The sequence below is a fragment of the Octodon degus genome, unplaced genomic scaffold (assembly GCF_000260255.1).
Source record: "Octodon degus isolate 3935 unplaced genomic scaffold, OctDeg1.0 scaffold00047, whole genome shotgun sequence".
Taxonomy (NCBI): domain Eukaryota; kingdom Metazoa; phylum Chordata; class Mammalia; order Rodentia; family Octodontidae; genus Octodon; species Octodon degus.
The window spans coordinates 9,564,561-9,584,656 of NW_004524623.1; the positions used below are offsets into that span (position 1 = coordinate 9,564,561).

Sequence of the window (20,096 nt, forward strand, 5' to 3'; positions counted from 1 at the left end):
AAAAAGACAAAGATGCAAACACTGAGTTTTCATCTGATTAACTGTTAAATATTGTGATCTTTAGTTGGTCATCATTTTGCCAATTCAATTATAGCATAATTTCTATAATGAAGAAAAATATTTATTCTGCCAAAGGGCATTATATTGACCAATTGGAAATGCTTAAAAGAATAATACACAATTTAGTCCATTTAGCCTCTGTGGAAACAGTAAGTAATTAATATTCTGTCATTCTGATTCTTAGTCTATTCAGAGATCAGAGACAAAGAATTTTGGTGAGAGCAGGAAAATGAGTTTCTGCTCTGTACTTTGTCCCCTTCTCTAATAGTGGAGGCAAGACTTACTTTCCTTTGGCTACCTGCTGAAGCCAAAGACTCAAACCTCCAGCAAAGCCTCCACTCTCAGTTACTCATTTGGCTCAGAGAGAAAATTTCGCACTTGTTGACTATGAAAGTAAATAAGTTCTCTTAGATGTGAAATGTTCGCATGTGAGCAGTGAGTACCTTTTTTTTAGGCAGAACACATATTCATTTTCTCCTAAAGTAGGTGTGCAGCAGGATGATAAAAGGGTGTGTATTTATGTCATAGTCTCTTATAGGAGAATACATTTGCTTAGAATTAGGCAAACTGCTCATTTACCTGGAGTAATTGCTGCTTTTGGGTAGCCAGATGGTGAACACCCTTGTTCAAAGTAGGGTACCTTAATTTAGATCCAGATGGTCGGATTGAAAAGGGAAATTTACCCAAAGTAAGTGAAGAGTTTATTCATTTTCAACAAGGAGATTGTCTTTGTTTGACAAACTTTGACTGGGCTTGTAACATGACAAAGTGACCGAAGACAGAATAAAAACAAAAGTTCTTTTTCTATCCGTAAGTGACTGCTTAGAGAGAAACTGTGATCTCTGAGTGGAATGAAAGAATAATTATTTTGGTTTTTAAGGAGACTTGGGATCACTCTGGAAAAATCTGGTGGAAAACTTGGAGGATTTTGTCTTTGAGTAGGCATTTGTGCTCTTGCGGCGTTACTGTATTTGGGTTGGTGCTTGGCAATTTTTCTGGGATGGGTTAATTAATAACTGTGATGTTTAATAAAAGCAAGAAAACTACCATGCTGCTTTTATGCTGAAAGCAGCCTCATATTCCCTGTTCACTTTGGTGAGCAGATAGTTTTACAAGAGCAAGTGGGAGCACGTAGATTTTTATCCCCTCATAGAAGACTGTGAACTGAAAAATCCCAAGAACTATTTATTTCTGTAAAAACATTTTTTATAGGCTTCTGGATGGATTTAGCTCATTTATTTTTTCTGTCAGGCACTCATAGCCATATAGTGAAACTGTGTCCAATTGGTCACAATTCAAAATGCCACTGGTAAGCTAAGTCTAAGAAGTACCTGTGCATGCAGTGAAAAAACAAGACAAAAACAAAACTCTGATCACTTAATACAGACTCATCCAAGGATGAGGATTCATACAGTTGGTGCTTATCTTGCTGTGTGTTTTTGTCGATGTCGTCTGATTTGATCACCCTGGATAGTAATGAAGTGCACAATGTCTTTGACGGAGTTCAATTAGATTCTGTTTGCATTTATTCAGTGCAACTTCAAACAGAGCCTATCTGCTGTGGCTCCTTTCTAAACCAACATGGACCTGCTACTGGCTTTCCTAGTATTTGTTTGGTTTCATAAAGACGTATGTATTTCCTGTACCTATTTTGCTGCTATGTGTCTGGCTGGGCTTGAGACAGCACAGCAGTGTGACGCTTTCGTTTTGTTGAGGTTGGTAAAACTTGTGCTCTGTGATTGTAAGAACTGGACCAACCTCTTCCAGTCTGATTCAACCAGCGGAGTAGAAACAGTGGAGCAAAAAAGAGTTAATCTTTGAGATATGAGCACTTCACAGTTTGGAAGGAAGGGCTTCTCTGGTTCTCTCCTGAGCTCATCCTGCACTCTCCAGCAGTGATCTTCTTCCTCGCTGTCAGGCCACCACTGCCATTACCTTTGCCATCATGGCCATTATTTTAAACAATTATTTGCATGTTCTTTACATCCTTCCAGAGCTAGTGGCCAGATGTCTCCAGAGTTTTCCAAGTTTTTTTAATCAATGCCATTCTGCTGTCTACTATGAGAGTGGATGGCCTCTCACAGAGAAAGAACTTCACAAGGGGTAACTTGAGAAAATTCAGAAGTGAAAAACACTCCATGGTTTTCCCACTTTCTTGCTGACGGTGGTGGGGCTATGGGGTGAGATGTTATGATTGTGTGGGGCTGGAAGGGGTGAAGGACCCTGGCTGCTTGCCCACCTCCACCTCCCCATGTCACTGTCCTTGCCTTGGGCCTCCAGTGCACAGCTGCACCTGACCTTAACGGGGCTCTGGCCCAGTTGTGAAGCAGTGGTATGAGGTTCAAGCCCTATGCACACCTCTGTGGATTTGTAGGAAGAAGTTTTAGTTTGATTATTCAAATCTTTCCCTATGATTGCCCAATTTAAAAAAAATCATAAAAATGGATAGTTTAAAATTGCCATCATGAATTACCTATCATTAGATTATTTTTGAAGAATAAAAAATACACTTTTTGTTGTCTACCTGGCAGAAGTGTGTGTGTGTGTGTGTGTGTGTGTGTGTGTGTGTGTGTTGTGTTGATTCTTCTCCTGAGTAGGGACTCAACAGCCAGACCACTTCGATTCTAGATCCTTCCACTTAATTGCTTTACAAGCTTGGCCAGTTTCCTATCTGTTCTCTGTCTGCTGTCTTCATCTGGAAAATGGGAATAATGATTCTCTATTTCCTGGGGTCATGAGGATTGCATGAATAGCAAAGCCCTGAGAACAGTGTCCGATAACTATTAAGTGCATGTGTGTGTGTCTTCGGTATTCTTATTCTATCTTCATGAATGGAGATCTGCTTTTTGGGTTGGTGCAAGGTAGTGTAGGATCACTGTTTTTGCTCTTTTGCTGGCAGAACAGTGGAGAAAGGGTCACTCAGTTCATCCTTCTGGCTGCTTCTTGGTCTTCCCCCTGGGCAGGATTTAGGGAGGCAGGTAGATGCAGAGGTAGAGCCCTTGACCACAGGAGGAGGAGAAAGGCAGGAAGAAGGGCAGTGGGATTTCAAGGCTAGAGAAATTCCAGCCTTGGGAGATGAAGAGGACAGAGGGAGCAGAAAGCCCAAGGGAACAAAACCTCTCTGGAAATGGCACTGCTGTCACCCAGAAGTGAGAAGAGTGGGGACCAGTGGCTGAGGGTTGTGACAATGTTGGTACAGCAAGCAGAAAAACCACAAGTGCCAAAGGAGTGAGTATCAGCCATTAGATAGTGCTCCCAAGACTTTATGTGGGCTCTGACAGTAGCAGTACTTTATAATCCTCATATAATGCTTTGCTTCTTTCCAGTATAAAACAAATGAATCTCAGGCACTAACTTTATTTATTCTTATGAAAATGTAATATTATGACCTGGGAAAGTCATTTTAGTGGTTTATACTCCTCTTCATCAATGGTGATCCAGGACTTTTTACTCATTTTTTGATAAGAGTGTTTAGTACTACATAAATGAGAAAACAATTATGAACATTATGCTCTGTTTTTATAACACGATTATTCACATATGCACCACTTCCTACATACATATTGCTGGCATTATTGCATTATGTTTTTAGTTTACTAGAATGGTTATTTAAAAATAGACTACACACTTGCTTATAGCATTGAATATTCAGCACGAGTACTTCTCTTGTGAAATGGCAGAGGTTTAATGACTCATTGAGGTACATAAAAACACACAGTCTGAAGAACGTCCCATTTTGGCTTAAAATGTTTTGTCATAGAGTAACAATTTGCATTTTGATCAACAACCTTAACTCTAAGTGGGTCATGCATAGCATGACCTTGTGTCTTAGTTCTCTTCGAGTGGCATGTGTGCAACTTGTATGGCCTTGTAACTTGGTTCAGTTTTAATGGGACGTGTGTTACTCCCCTGAACCGATCATTTAAGAGAGTCAGTTGAATGGTAACTAATATTTCGTAGGAGCTTTTCTTTATGATTGAGAGTTCTTATGATATCTCTTAAACTATTGCAACCTTGGGCATGTTGCACTTGCCATAGAATTTCGAAGGTCAGTTTTGCTGTATTGGACGTACAGTGTGCATCCATGTGGCCAATATGGAAACCTGGCAAATATTTCCTGCCACTTGTAAGGTCCTCTGCATTTTGGTGGATTCCACAGTGAAAAGCCATGAATCGATTTGAATACTAATGACATAATGCAAATGTATATTTCCTCTGCATACTTTACCTTTTTGAAAAGGCAAGGACCAGGGAGATGGCTCAGTGGAATAAGCGCTTCCTTGGCAAGCGCAAGGGCCTGAGTTCAATCCCCGGTTCTGCAAAAAAAAAAAAAAAAAAAAAGGCAAACTGAAAATAATGGCACAGAAATTGTTTTGTACTACATACTGCAATTTGTTGGCAATATCCACCAACACTGATGCACTGCTCCTGCTGAATGTTATCATAATGACTTGACACCAGAAGCTTGCCTAGTGAACTTCCGAAGAAATAAGAAATCAATTCTGTATATTCTTCAGAGGCAGCGCTGGGCTGGAAGTCCGCCTTCTTCGCTCAACTGAAATGTCAAATAGACAAGTTGTTAAGGAAATCAAGTAATTTATTTTAGATAGAAGGAAATTAAAATACATGTATATTATTCACATTTTTCTTGTTATGCTAAAATGACATTCTTGGAGTGACACTTCCAGAATGTCACTTTTGGAAGTAGAATTTTTTTAATGGTAATCAAGTGATTCATTAAAAGATAACAATTTTGTTTAAGAATAGAGGAGAAAGGGCTGGCCTGATAGCTCAGGGAGTAAAAAGCCTGTTTAGGCAGAGCGCAGCCGGGGCATGCCCGCCCCCGGGGCATGCTGAGATGGTGACTGAGACTGGGTGTGGTGGCGTATGCCTGAAATCCTAGTGCTTAGAAGGCTGAAAAAAAAAAAAAAAAAGGAGGAGGAAAAACAGATCAAATGTTTGCCTGCATTTCTTTCTGCTTTGTTTCTTTTTGGCTTATGTATGTGTGTGTTTATGTATTTCATATGTATATTATCTATTCAAATTTTTAAATTTTTGATTCGCATCTGGTGTCTTGCTAGCACCTGAAATTCATCTTCTTTCAGAAACCAAATCATAAATTTTCTCTCTAGCCAGCCTTTCTTGAGGCCTCTGACTTTTTTTTTTTGTTGTTGTTGTTGTTGTTTGGCACAAGTTCTCCTTATGTAGTTAAGGCTGGTCTTGAACTCACTGTGCAGCCCAGGCTGACCTTGAACTCACTGTCCTCCTCCTGCTCAGCCCTCCCACTGTTCTCCGTGGGTTACTGGTAGTTTTAGTGACAATAACAACAAGAGAAGATTCACTTCCACCAATTAAATGAAACCATAAAATATATGTACTAAAGATGTGCCTATAGTTTTGAAGTCCTACAGGCACTATTGTCTATTGAGGATACTGGCCTTAAGGTAGGTGTAAATTGGTTAGAACCAAAACTAGAACCAAAACATGTGAGACTCCAGACAGTGCCTTGACTTACTATGCATGCTGAAGCTTTTTAACATTTTGTTTCTGCACTACTTACCAGCTGTTATTTCATTTCTCTACTCCCTTTTGCCCTTTACATTTCTACCCAGGTTTCATGGCCAGTTTTTATGCTTCTTTCTCAATACAGCTTTCTTTGAGATCGCTGGGCTGGTGGCTCTTCATACTGGCAGCTCTCCTTGAAGGTCATTCTCCCTGCTCCGAGACGGTTGTAGTCATCTGTCCTGTAGACTGAATGTTACTCGTGACTAGTGGTTGAGGCCAGGGATGCCAAGACATCCTGTAGTGCGTGGATCGCCCCCACATTGACTGGTTATCCAGTCTATAATACTAGTGATACCAAGGCTGAGAATTCTGCTTAAGGAGAATGTGCTTTCTACGCTTTACTCCCGTCATCACTTTTAGTATAATGCCTACGTAGATATATGTTTAGCTTATTCTATTGGAGTATCCCCTCTTTGTTGGAAGGAAGCTATTGTGTATCTTTTTTGCCCCACTGTTGAATACTCAACAGCTCATGGCTGAGGCATTATAAGACTTGGAGTACAAATTCATTTAGGGGTCATGTAACTTAACATGTTTAAAAGAAACCCATAAAATTTGGGGAATGTTTTACTTCTAATTTTTGTGTAGTTATAAAATCTTGAATTTGAAAAAAAAAGAAAACCTTAAAGGTACACCAGTCCAAAAACTTATTTACTAAGGGACTCCTTTTGATTTTTTAAATACTGAATTTAAATTCAACTGTAGTCATCCTCAGGTGCCAGACTGTGAAATTGGTACTTCCTCATTTAGACATTATCAGAATATATGGCAGCCTTCTGTACCTAGATATACACTATGTGTTTGGATTCATTAAGAATATTAATTGCAGAAAAAGTTGTGAGATGATCTTGACAGTTCTCTTCAACCCTGAAGATCAGTAATTTAAATTGCTTCTTTCCCTAATATACTTACTAAGTAAGGAGACAATAGACTGAACAATGTGATTTTTTTGCATAAATATTTAGTTTGTTAATTTCTCCTTAGCTCAGAGGTATTTAGACCTGCTGCATCTAGTAATCTCCTAGCCATTAATTACTTAATGTCAAAAATGCCTTTGATTTTTCAACATAAAGACTAATGTACTCGAATTATACCCTCTCTGCTGAACTTTTGTAGAATGTTCCCCCATTAGACTATCCTTAGTTGTCATTTTGTGTGTGTACACACACACATGCGCACACACATGCGCATTAGTTTGTAAAGACCTTCAGGATAAAATGGATATATATTTAAAATCCATTAAAATATATATATTTAAAAATCATACCAAAACCAAATATATAAATCTCACATATAGCAAATAGTATCTGTTTGTTCAGTGATTATAGTTGAAGTTCTCAAAAGCTTGAATGTTAAAAAGCAGCACTTTCCTACGTACATAAAACTCCATGGGTGTTTGTTAGATAGCCTCAGGAGAGGAATACTGTGCTCAGTAGATGTTCTAATTAATAAATTAAAAGATAAGATTCATGAGCATTATGTGAGATAAAAGTACAGGAAGACAAAGCTGCGAATGGATGCATTTTAACTAAAAGGGACTGGCATTTCATTAACACAAGCTGGATTACTATCAGTACAAAATAATTAGGAAAACATATTACCACTGTTTAGGAAAATTTAGAGAGAAGATTCTTTGTTGTATACAGTTGAATTAAAACACCAAGTTATAGCTAAAAATTAATTTTACCATTTTTGAAGTATAATTAGCTTTAAATTAGACATAAAATGTGAATGCTAGATCCAATTTTCTGCTGATTCTCTATCTTCAGACAAATGACTTAACCTTTCTGTATCTACTTTTCATTTAAATATTCGCAAGAGTGGGATGGTTTGTTTCCAATGTTGCTTTTATCCTTGCCATTGTATTTTCATGAAGATTTATAGATAAACTTCTTTCCCATATATTGTATAATTTTATCATTTTTACAGTTTTATAAGGAAGGCCTAGGAAACATTATTTTCTTTCTTGTAATGAAAAGACAAGTTCAAATAGTTAAGTGACTTACTAAGCCTAGTATGTAGCATCGTGGTGACACTTCTGAAATAATTCAAAAACCATCTCTGAGACAAGTAAACAATTTTTTAAAATGTCTTTTTTTTTTCTGTTTCAAAATTAAACTTGTAAAAGTAGGCTTTCATTAAAAAATTAAACTTCATGTATTTTAAATGTTGTGCATATACATATTTATTGGTTTGAGCCAGGATTAGCCAATAAAATCCAATAGGCACGCCAACCTATGTTGACAAATGCCTCAAGTCTATGCTGAGATTAATTTTGAGGCCAAATCAAGCCTGGACAGTATTCTATGTTAGCATAACTATATATGCCTTGGTGGATAGGCAGGAAGGTGGTAGTGAACTACTTCTAGAGTAAAGGGTCTTTTAAAGAAATTGCTTTAGAACTCAGCAGTGTTTTATGAGAGGTCTGATACTGACTTGCTTTATATCCAGTTGTACTGGATATAAATAAATAATAACTAGTATTACCTAAAAGCTGTAAGTAACTTTTGTCACATGTGGTTTCTTTTTAGAAGAGTATCCTTAAATACTTGATTGAGGCAGCATCATTTGTACCATAAGCATTTGTACCAAGAAGGAATGTAGAAGCTGCTCATATTTAGTATTTTAATGAAATAAATTGTGATCTGGAAGTTGAATGCATTATTTACATGTATATTATACATACACATTAATGTACTCTTATAGGTAGAAAGAATTATTAATATGTGTTAATATTTATATGATATGTATATATAGTGCATAGAGTAGACCTCCCTTATTCCTGGTAAATGCATGACAAGACCTTAAGTACATGACCTCTGTGATCATGGGCATTCTTAAACCCAATATGTGCTATGTTTTCCTTGTAGGTAAATACTTGTGATAAAGCTTAACTTGTACATTCAGTGCAGTAAGAAATTAAGAATAATAACAAAATAGGACAGTTATAACAAGGTACTCTTATAAAAGTTGTATTAGTGTTAAGTGTCTCAAAATATCTTCATTCTGAATTGCCTTGTAGTAATGTTTAAGATTGTACTTGACCATGGGTAACTGAAGCTACAGAAAGTGAAACCACAGAGAAGGGTTACTACTGTAAGTATCTCAGGCCTATTCAGTATCAGTGTACATCACTGTACTCTGAGAAAGGATGACAGGATAGTGAATCAGTGACTTTTGATTACTGGCTGCTTAATGCAAGCTATTCACAGGAAGAAGTGTTTCACCTCTTTTTATTTTGTCTCCAAACTTATCAATACTTCTGGAGTTAGACTTAATTGTTTCCTTGAAAACAGTGAATAAGTATACACTAAATATGTTTAGCAATTGTCCAAGGTGACAGAGCTTTGGAAGTCATGGAGGCATTATTTACACAAAGATTTGACAGGTTTCAAAGTTCTCATTCTTAAAATCTCAGCCCATATCTTGTTGAAGTTTAAGGACACAGATCTTTCTCAGGGTAGATCTGTGTTCTGTATATATCTGAGGACAACTTTCAGCTCTCAGTATCACTATCTTTATAGGCTGTACGTCCCAGACTTGGGGAGAAGAGTGAACACTGACAAGGAGAATCATTGTTTTCTGGTGTTTGGGAGATGCCAATGTCTTGTTTTTCTGTAGAGTGTAGTGGTTCATCTAACAAGCTCTGCTCTAGGGTTAGAGAATTTACTTCAGGGCAAAAACTTTCCTAAAGAACTTTTATTGTTGGGGAAGTATATGGTCCATGAATTATGCTTTTATGTTATTAATGGAATGAAGCTTCATTGAGAAAAAAATCTTTTCTAATTTGAGAAAATATATTATCAGCAAGATCATATAGTGTGGCCATAAGTCAACTCAAAACAAAAAAGCAATAGATTGTCATTTTTCTTTTCTTTTGTTTCCAGATTCCTTGGTGTGACGCAGTTTTCGCCTATTCATGCCAGAAAGGCATTTCCATGTTTTGATGAGCCAATCTACAAGGCCACTTTCAAAATCAGCATCAAGCACCAAGCAACCTATTTATCTCTGTCCAACATGCCAGTGGAGACTTCTGTGTTTGAGGAAGATGGATGGGTAACAGATCACTTTTCACAGACTCCTCTCATGTCCACATATTATTTAGCCTGGGCGATTTGCAACTTCACATACCGAGAAACTACTACCAAGAGTGGGGTTGTAGTAAGTATTTTTAGCCTAATGATGTTTTGGGATAATAGAGATTCTCTAACCTGATTAACAAAAAATTATATGTAACCCCCTCCCATTTTATTTAGTTTCTTTCTTTCTTTAATTATTGGTTACAACGTATCTTCCTAATTCCAAAGTGTCAGGGAGGAACTTCTTTTCTATACCCAGCCCTCTTATTCTTTTAATTGCCTTCATCTCTCACTCATATTATCCCTGTCCCCTTTTGTCTCCATCCCTTTCCTGGGTATCTCAAGAACAGCCTTTGTCTCTGCTGGCAGTTTGCTTGTTTGTAGGTGTATGGGTGACAAAGTCGTTGCTTTCTATATGAACTGTTTCAGGTTTACTGAAAATGTGGCAAGTATTGTAATAAACTCCATATACCTACAGGCAGATCTGTAGACTCTAAATATATTGTCATCTTTGTTTCTATTTAATTTAGTTATTGAGAAAGTAAAAAACATTGAACCACTGATCTTATGGCCTTACCCCTTCTCTTAGAGATAATTATTGCCCAAATTTGTTGTTTGCAACTTCCATATGCATATATATATTTTAGAAGAGGGGATTGAACTCAGGCCCTTGCACTTGCCAGGCAATCACTGATTCTACTGAGCTATCTCCCCAGCCCTTATATTCTTCATTTACAGTGTAAGCCCAGCTTTAACATTCAGTGTAAGTGGGATGGGGAGATACCTCAGTCTAAGCACCTGCCTGGTAAGTGCTAAGACCTGGGTTTGATCCCCTGTACCATATGCCATGCTGGCCCTCGCACCCCAGGCATGCCCTGCCAGCCACTAAAACCAGGTGTGGTAGTGCATGCCTGTAATACCAGCGCTGGGGAGGCTGAGACTGGAGGATCAATATGGGTCTGAGTTGTATAGTGAGACCCTGTACCAAATAAATAAATAAATAATTTAAAAAATAAAAATAAACATTCAGTGTAAGTGGTTTTACACTATATAAATGCCATTATGCTACTTATTTGTTGCTTCATTTTATTTTCTTAGGGCACAGTACAGGGAGCATCATCTGTATTAAATTTATAATAAGGATTGATTCTCTTTGAATGCAATCATTTGTGATACTGTTGTGTTCTAAGCACTTTGCAAATACTGTTGTGTTAGGCTGGCTGTGCCAAATTTACAATTTCATCATTTCAATGGCTCACACAACAAAAAATGCATTTATCTTACTTGTCATTAATCATAAAGCAAGGTGTTAGGATTCTCCCTTTTGTTTTTTATCAAATGAGTAAATTTTAGTTTAAACAAAATTAAGGAACTTGCTAGTATGAAAGAGTAAGAAAGTGTAAGCGTCAAAAGTAGTATCTGAGTTGGGGAGATAGTGTGGCAGTTCAAGCACCTACCTGGCAAACACAAGAACCTGGGTTCGATCCCTGGTCCTGCATGTGCTGGCAGGCCCAAAAACCCCAGTGCACCATGCCAGCCACTGAAACGGGGCGTGGTAGTGCATGCCTATAATCCCGGTGCTGGGGAGGCTGAGACAGGAGGATCACTATGAGTCCAAGCTGCATAATGAAACCCTGTACCAAATAGATAAATAAAAGATTAAAAAGAATAAGTCATACCTGATAGTTTGACCCCAAGTTTTGAACATTTCCTCCTGGCTGTTGGAGCTCTGTTTTTCACAGTAGTTGTATGTCTACCAGAAAATTTACCTTATAATTCAGTGTCCCCTGAACATAGCAGGAGGATCGAAACTTGTATTTTAAATCTGTAGAAAGTCCCTAATTCCCTAATAACTACAATTTTGAAAAAATAGTTTTGGTTAAAGACATTTTTACTTTTAATTTAAATCACTATGCGATCTGCTTAAAAATAGACTCTACGTGCATACACAGCAATAGTGTCATTGAACTGTATAAAGTGATTTCATTTGTATAATCATCAAAATAATATCCCAAATGCTCACTATGTAGGGGTAGCAGGCCATAGTTTGGGGCTTATAACTATTTTAAATGCTGAATTTCTCTTGAGTTTTATTGATGTCTCCTGTGAACGTTTCAATGACGTATTTATTGGACCATACACAGAAAAGGAGCGGGAAGACATCTCATTTCCTTTGGTGCCTTCAAAAGTTGATGACCGACTTGTTGTGGGTCAACTAGCATAAGACCCACTGGAAATGCTTTTCTTAGTATATCTTCCTTAAAGTAGTCTCAAAATGTTCTTAGCCATACACAGTTATGCTTGTTGCTAAGTGACCCCTTTTAAAAGCCAGGCTTGCTAATTATTTAGATGTGGCTTTTCATTTGGAGATGAGAATTTCTAAGTAATGAGTAAACATTTTAAAATTCCTGCCTAATAATTCTGATGTAGCCAAGATAAGGCACATTAATAGAGTACATGAAAAGGTCAGTTGCAATAAACTTTTAGATTGTATAAGTCAAAAAATACTAAAAATCAGTGAACAGGAAGACAGAATTGCCACTTGGAGTGCTTGCTGATCAACTGTGGAAGTGTAGTTTGAAACTTGGCTCTTTTGCTGTCACCCTTTTGGAATCCAATCTGCTTTCTTTTCACTGCTTTTTCCCTTTATCACGGGGAGCACCTGAGAATGACATTTCTCAACCTTAACAGTCGTACAGATAGGAAGTTTAGCTGTAGAATTTTGGATGTGGGACTACCTTGTGAAGCCCAGGTGGTCACTTCGGATCCCAAGGTGAAGCAATTTTCTTGGAGGTATGACAAAGGAACTTGAGTAGCGTATTAATAACACACAGCGGAATTGCAGCAGGGTTCTATGTGTGAATACCTGAGATCATCATCACTGTCCTTATTGGCTTTCAGGCTACCCACACTTCACAAAGCACTATTCTAAGTGATTAGAAATGTAACAAGGTTTACGATTCTGCTAGTGTGGAGTTTTCAAACACAACCTTCATATTTAGTTCAAATCTGCGAATGTGCTTTGTTTACTCATCCCTGAAATGGCTTAACTTTCCTAATGAGTTATCAATACTTAAAAATTGAGAGCTTGCAAATAAAATTATTTCTGACTTCCTTCAAAAAAAAAAAAGCAAAAATATTGTAGTCCTAGACCCATATTCCTATCTTGTAATATTTTTGTACTCATTTCGTACCCTCAACAGATATTCATTTGACTGAATGTCAGGTACTGTTCTTGGCTCTGGTGGTTTAGCAGCAAATAAAACAGAAGCTTCTGTCTCAGGTAGCTTATGTTCCAATGAGAGAGAAGCAATGAACACGTAAGTGTGTAACCTGTCAGGTGGTGACACAGCAGAGATATCAGTACCCTGGTTTGTTGGTGGTCATCTGCATATGGAACATGTTTGCTCCATGCTGTAGCTCCATCCAGACCCCTTGTGTTCCTTCAGACCTAGTTCCCTCATACCTACGCACTTCACTGTGTGTATTGCCTGCTTCAGTTCTGTAGATCTTTACATTTTATGGTCCATGAGCATAATTCAGAAGGACAAGGCAGGAATTGTGCGTAGGAAAAGTGATGAATTTGTGTTAGTCACTCATGTTCATGAATCATCAAATAAAATTTGTAAAAAAAAAATTAGTTGATTCAAAAGGTGGGAGAAATTCCTGAAGGTTGGAGTCTAGAGAGGTACTACAATGGGCTAAAAAGGCCCTGAATGATGATTTGATCTTAAGAGAGGTAATATAGAGGTAGGCATATCCCCATAGACAGGAATGTAGCATTATAGTTATAAACTCGAATTTTAGAATAAGGTAGGTCTGTTTCAAAACTTTTGGCTTTGCTGTTCTGTTACCTGGTTTATTTTGTTTTATTTTTTCAATTAATTAATTAATTAATTAATTTGGCACAGAGTCTCGCTATGCAGCTCAGACTTGTAGTGATCCTCCTGTCTCAGCTTCCGCAGCACTGGGGGCTTATAGGCATCTGCCACCACCTCCAGTTCTGGTGGCAGGCTGAGAGCGCTCAGGGGTCCAAGGCTGATAGGGCATGTGGAGTCGGGCATTGAACCTAGATCCTTGCCCTTACCAGGCAGATGCTTAGACTGCTGAGCTATCTCCCCAGCACTGTTACCTGGCTTATTACTTTCTTTTTTGCTTCTTTGAGAGTCTAAACTATGAATTGTTTCTTTTGCAATATTATTATAGCTACTATATAATGACATATTAAATGACCTCAAATTTTGCTGGCATAAAGCAGCTGTTTTATTATGCACAAAGTTACTATGGGCTAGGAATGTTACGGATGTAGTGTGAGTAGCTTGTCTGCACTCAATGATGCCTGTGTCTCAGCAAGATGATGACTGGCTGGGCCCTGACAGCTTTTTCCAGGATCACTGGGAACCGTGCTTATCTGGTGCTGGTAATTGTTCTCCCAGGATGCCACTCAGGGCTGCGGCATAGCATCCATGTGTGTCTTCTCCATGTGGCCTGGGCCTGCCCAAAGCACAGTAGCCTCAGGATGGCCAGATTGTAAAAATGGTAGCTCAGCACACAAAGAGAAGGATGCAAAAAAGTAGGTGAAACTTTATGGTCTTTCCTGACTCTGTTTCAGGAATCACATCCTATCACTTTTACTACATTCTTCGGATTATATATGTGGGACATTAAGGATGGTCCTGGAGCAGTAGACTGCTCCATAGGCCCCAGCCTTGAATGGAAGGAGTGTCAAAGAATTTTATTTTAAAATTAACAGTCTGCTCTTTGCCTACAAACTATATATATTACATGTGCAATATGTACTTGCCAATGGGTGGTATCTTTTTAAAAATAACAAAGTAAAGTTTGATGGAGGTCTGTGATCTTACCAGCCAGTTTAGGTCTGCATGAGATGACTTGGTTTTGGGCTTCTGGGCATGATTTCTCTCATGCTAGAGACCCAAATAAAATGTGGTTTATCCTTTTCCACCCCACCAGCAGACATTGGTGACACTGGAATATGATTACTACAATTGTTTTCAAGAATGAGGCATATAGGGCTGAGGAAGTACCTCATTTCTAGAGTGCTTATCTACCATGCACAAGGCCCTGAGGTCAATCCCCAGTACACACACATACACATACACAGACACAATACAAAAAAAGCAGGGGGTTTAGGTAGACACCAGTGGTTATTGGTCCACAGCAGTTGAAATTCAGCTGGCTAATTCTTTAATTATGGCTCAGTGAGAATTTTCATTTTTGACTTTGAAGCTCTTCTCTTCCAAGTGAAAGGTAGCTCATGTAAATAATGATTAAGTAAAAATAGTTTGTTTCCAATTACACAACTTCAGTTTGATCCTACAAGTAAAAAGTGTGGAGGTCCAAAGGCAAATGTTTATTTTGTATTAGCTCTGTTACTTAAATCTGAACAAATTTACTCATGTAAAAAATGAACTATTGGCTTTTTAATCTAGCAAGTTACACCAATTTCATTAGACAAAACTATGCCCTCAGGTCTCTTTAAGGTGAGTCTATCCGGAGGCTTTGTGGAATAAAGCATCTTAGGCATTCATTATATGAGAAACACTTTATGAGGCATGCCCTCTGATTTTATAAAGCCTTTTTGTCCTTTTGGAAGAGTTATGGACTACCACTTTAAGAGTTCCTAAGGTCTTAAAACATAATGCTGTTGGCTTCCTCTCTAGATCATGTGACTATTTTCCCCTGTTCCTCCCTTACTTTGGAAATTCTCTGCTGCCCGTTGAGGCTGGAAGGGATAAAAAGTTTTAATTTCAAACCTCGAGAATCCCAGCTTTTTAATATTTCCTGTAATTTTTGCTTGAAAACTGGATTTTTTCCTAAGTCTATGTCTTCTCTTTTAATAAAATCATGATCACTGAGAAGAGACACATGGTACTTTCAACGTTCTGGTTGGAAACACTGTCTCCTGAGCTAAAAATATAGGTCATTAGTTATATGTCCCTTGATTCCACAGGTAATAGGTTGGTGGCCCGTACTTTCTTCCAATGCATACCAAGGGTTGTCCATCTTTTTGTGGTACCAGGGATCAATTTCTGTGTGAATCTTGTATGCCACTGAGCTATCTCCCTGGCCCTGCCCCCCCATCTTTTATTTCCAATAACATTTACCACATTGTCTTTCAAGCCAATGAAACTCATAGGCCCAGGGTAAAAATCTCCTTGAAGCTTTCCCAGTTTTTAACTGTAACCTACTCCCACACATCTAGAGTCAGTGCCTCACATATCCAGGCTTTGGCTACTGCAGATCCATGTTGACTCCAGTCAACACTGGTGATTCACAATCCCTTCTAATGCTTGGCAATGAAATCTACTTTTATGATCATAGATGCTGATGGCCAAGAGTTTCGATGACTCAAAACAGAATGACACAACTGCTGCACGGTGTCTGAAGCTTCAGTTTTGGGGACTCATTAACTCAGGAGACTTGATAGTGGTGGGCAGAGAGATCTGAGGGCAGCTTCCCTTGATGCTGCTTGTCCTATGGGATCACATAGGCCCCGTCATCTGGGCTATCTACCGAAGTCTCATGGTGTAGTCTTCACTTTCGTACAGCACTTCTTGGACTTGTTCAAGTTGATTCAGGGCTCCAAAGATGATTATACCAGAAAGTTTACAGCATCTGTTCTTTCCATTATTATATACACTGTAGTTGTCACCATTTTTTTCTTTCTTCCTTTTAGTAAGGTAAAGGCTGTGTTATACTTTCTGATCCAAAGTAAAAAAATTTTTTTTTTCATTTATGTATTTGGTACAGGATCTCACTGTGCAGCTTGGACTCATAGTGATCCTCCTGTTTTCAGCCTCCCCAGTGTTGGGCTTACAGGCTTGTACCACCACGCCTAGACTTGTTTGCCAGCTCAGCACACCCCAGCGGCAGGGCTGGCCCAGCACGTGGGACTGGGGATCAAACCCCAGTCCCTGCACTTGCCAAAGAAATCAAAGTAAGAATTTTAACACTATTACTTTTGATTCATCCTGTTCATTAAAGCCAGTTGACCCAGATTCTAGGAGAAGAGACATAGACCTCCACCATTTAGTGGGAATAGTGTCAAAGAATTTACAGCTACCAAAACTTCTTCAGTTAGGAGTATTATGGGAGCATATGTATATAAGAACGTAAGTGCAGTATCTGATGCTGACAGTGAAATTGATGATATATTCAGATATCTCTTAAGGGAGTGGTAATATGTATTTTGGAGAGGTAAATGGAAACTATCATGGAAGTTCTTGATGCTGTTAAATTTCATTCCATTGAAAATAAGAACTTCTGGAAATTTAAAAGCTGTAGACATGATAAGTTCTATATCTACCTGGAAAATTCTGCATCATATGTGGGACTTGAAAAGACTGAAGTCAGGAATTCATCTACTTAGGGAACCTAGAAATAGAGTAGTTATTATTGAAGTGTAATAGTATGGATATGAAGGCATTTTCAAGGAAGAGTTGGTACAGGGGGTAAGGCCCAAGACCCAGGGAAATGGAGCAGAAAAGTCACAAGTCAGAGGGAAGAATGACCTTCACATTTAAGGTAAAGCAGTTCTGTAGTTTTTGTACTCCAAATTTACTGTGCACGAGTATTTTTTTTATTGGCTACTGTAACCAATGAGCACTTTCATTTTCCTTGGCCAATGTCTTGGAGGCATAATGTATAATTCTAAATAATCTGTTTATTCTATTATAGATTATGAAATTTTATTAACATTTTGTAGCATGTATGAAAATCTCTTAAACTCAAGCAAGAGGGGAAACTTATTAGTCAGAGATTAGAATATATTAAGAGATTGAAGGTCAAGAATAGACCTGATTCTTGGAACCCTGAAGAACTTGAGAATCCTATATAAATTCCTTGTTTTTGTTTCTTCTGCTTTACTTCAGTTTCTTCTAGTAGGCAGTCTTTCTCACATCTCTGTGTGGAATGTAATGGACAGAAGTTTCCACTTTTTGCACGTTGCTGTGCAGACAGCAGAAGAGAAAATAACCTCAGTCAGTGCTCTGATTCTTAGAGAGTCCATTGATGGCCCTGGTTTGAGTCAGGGCATCACATCTAGTCATTGTGTGGAGGGTACCTTGGCAGCATCATAGGAGAACATGGCGTCTTCTGCTTCCACCTTGTGCATGTGAGTTTGTGATACCAAAAAGAGGGAGTTTCTAGAGAAAAGATATTGGAAGAAGAAGAAGAAAGAGAAGAAGGAGAAGAAGGAGGAGGAGGAGGAGGAAGAGGAGTAGGAGAAGGAGAAGGAGAAGAAGGAGGAGGAGGAGGAAAAGGAGGAGGAGAAGGAGAAGGAGAAGAAGGAGAAGGAGAAGGAGGAGGAGGAGGAAGAGGAAGAGGAGAAAAAGGAGGAAGAGGAGGAGGAGGAGGAGAAGGAGAAGGAGAAGAAGAAAAGAAGAAGAGGAAGAGGATGAGGAAGAGGAAGAGGAGGAGGAGGAGGAAGAGCAAGAAAAAGAGGAAGAAAAAGGGGAAGAAGGGGAAGAAGAAGGGGGAGAAGAAAGAATAAGAAGGAGGAGGAGGAGAAGAAATAATTACAAACATGTTAAATATGATTTTTAGCTTTATTATTCTTACTGACTAAAATAAAGATACACAAAATTTCCAGTGATGGTGCATATGTGTGTACACCAATATCCATAAAGACACACATGTGTATGCATATTGCATGCACTTCTGATACTTATTGTCTTAGTTTCTGTATATACTCTTAAGATCTGCAACCACTATTTCTTATAGTTTTCTACTGAAAACATGATTAGGTCAACATTTTAGAAGAGAATTGGAGGAACTTAGGATAATATAGTCTAAGCATATATTCTAGTTTTCTTAAAAAATCATGTGAATAATATTTCTATCACCAGTGGATATTATGGTTAGATTGAATTGTAAATGTAATAACGGTTCATAGAGAGAAAAAAAGAAATAGTTATGAAAGAGTTGGACTACAAACTAGGAATATAAGTGGAAGCTTCCTGACACCCCTGCTGAGTTAGTCATCCTCCTTCGCTGCACTTTTAGATTAATTTGCATGCCGAGTCTTGTAGCTTTTGTACTGCTGTTCGTCATTGTTTCCCGGCTGGCATGTTTGCTCTCCTAGACTCGCCACTTTGTGGGCAGCCAAATGGGAAGCACTCAGTGAAGTTCTACTAGACACCTGGGTGATGAATTCCCTTTAGAGACATCGCAATGAAGTGGGCTCCAAAAGCTCTTTGTTAGGTTACTATGTGGGGCAGGAAGATTCATGAGCAGCAGTTTTGGAAAATACTGAAGCACAAGAATGGCCATTCAGGACATTGCATGGGACTCTGCAGGAAGACCTAATTGAGAAGAGTTGCTAAAGACAACGGAGGCACTAAGTCCTACTGACAGACAGGAAACTGAGTGGATGGCAGTGACAAGCTGTGGAGGCTCTAGTATTTGGGGGTGGGGGAGGAGGGAGGTGTTTCTCATCTGCTGAAAACAAGAATGGATTCTCTGCTCTCTAGTAGGAATGCAAAATCTCTATGTGTGGTTGGTTGCTGGTAATGGTTTGGAGGTAGCTGAATGGGTTTGGGTCTGCTGGATGGCCAGAAACCATGGTCCTGTCTATGTTGAGACTTCCGTCTCCCTTCTGCTGATTGAGTTAGGCAGGGATCGCACATTCAGGGCTGCTGTGGTATGAGCAGGCTAAGTGGCCAGGTCAGGGGTTTATTAGAGTCAAGGAGTTTCAGCACCTAAAAGATCTCAACTAGTCTGAGCACTTAAAAAGCAAATTGAACCACTGGAAATTTCATTAGTGTGGTAGAGCTGAGCCAATAGTCCTGTTGAGGAGTGAATATAGTGCAGAAATGGATGCAGTGGCTATAGTCTATTTTCAGTGTGCTAGTTAAAGGATCCAATAAAATTATATATTTATGCAGGGCCTATTTCAAATGATTTTTAGATTATCAGAGTGCTGAATCTGTAAGAGAATAGTTACCAAGCATGAGCCCAACATTACCTGAGGTTTAATGCTTTCTACCATTCAGGGAAATAACAACACTGTTTTTGCTTTCCTGGAAATTTTAAGAACCCAGGGACAGGGACAGAAAAAGCAAATATGGGGAGATTGAATTTGAGGTATTGACAAGGCACACCCGGGCAGCATCAGGAGGTAACACATCTAGAGTGGCAGTAAGAGCGTTGCTGAGATCACTGGCTGTGTTACCCAGAGGAGCAGGGAAGCAATATATTCAAGATGAGAGGAACAGTCATGCAAAGATGGATAGCGAGGGACGCAGAATAGAAGCTACCTCCAGAATGAAAAGGGAGAGTGGAGAAATGAGGTGGGAAGATGGTGTGTGATGCAAGGGTTTCTGATTTTGGGATTGAAGAGATAATCAGCCTGTGCTTGGAAGGTTGGCT

General features: G+C 38.8%; 1 protein-coding gene across 1 annotated transcript in view; it reads left to right on the plus strand.

Annotated features, from left to right (window-relative positions):
* Trhde (thyrotropin releasing hormone degrading enzyme) overlaps positions 1 to 20,096 on the plus strand; it is a 462,867-nt gene that overhangs the window by 3,719 nt on the left and 439,052 nt on the right. The window contains exon 2 of the mRNA XM_004632174.3: positions 9,513 to 9,786. Coding sequence (XP_004632231.2) covers positions 9,513 to 9,786 — 274 coding nt within the window. The remainder of the gene's footprint in view (positions 1 to 9,512; positions 9,787 to 20,096) is intronic.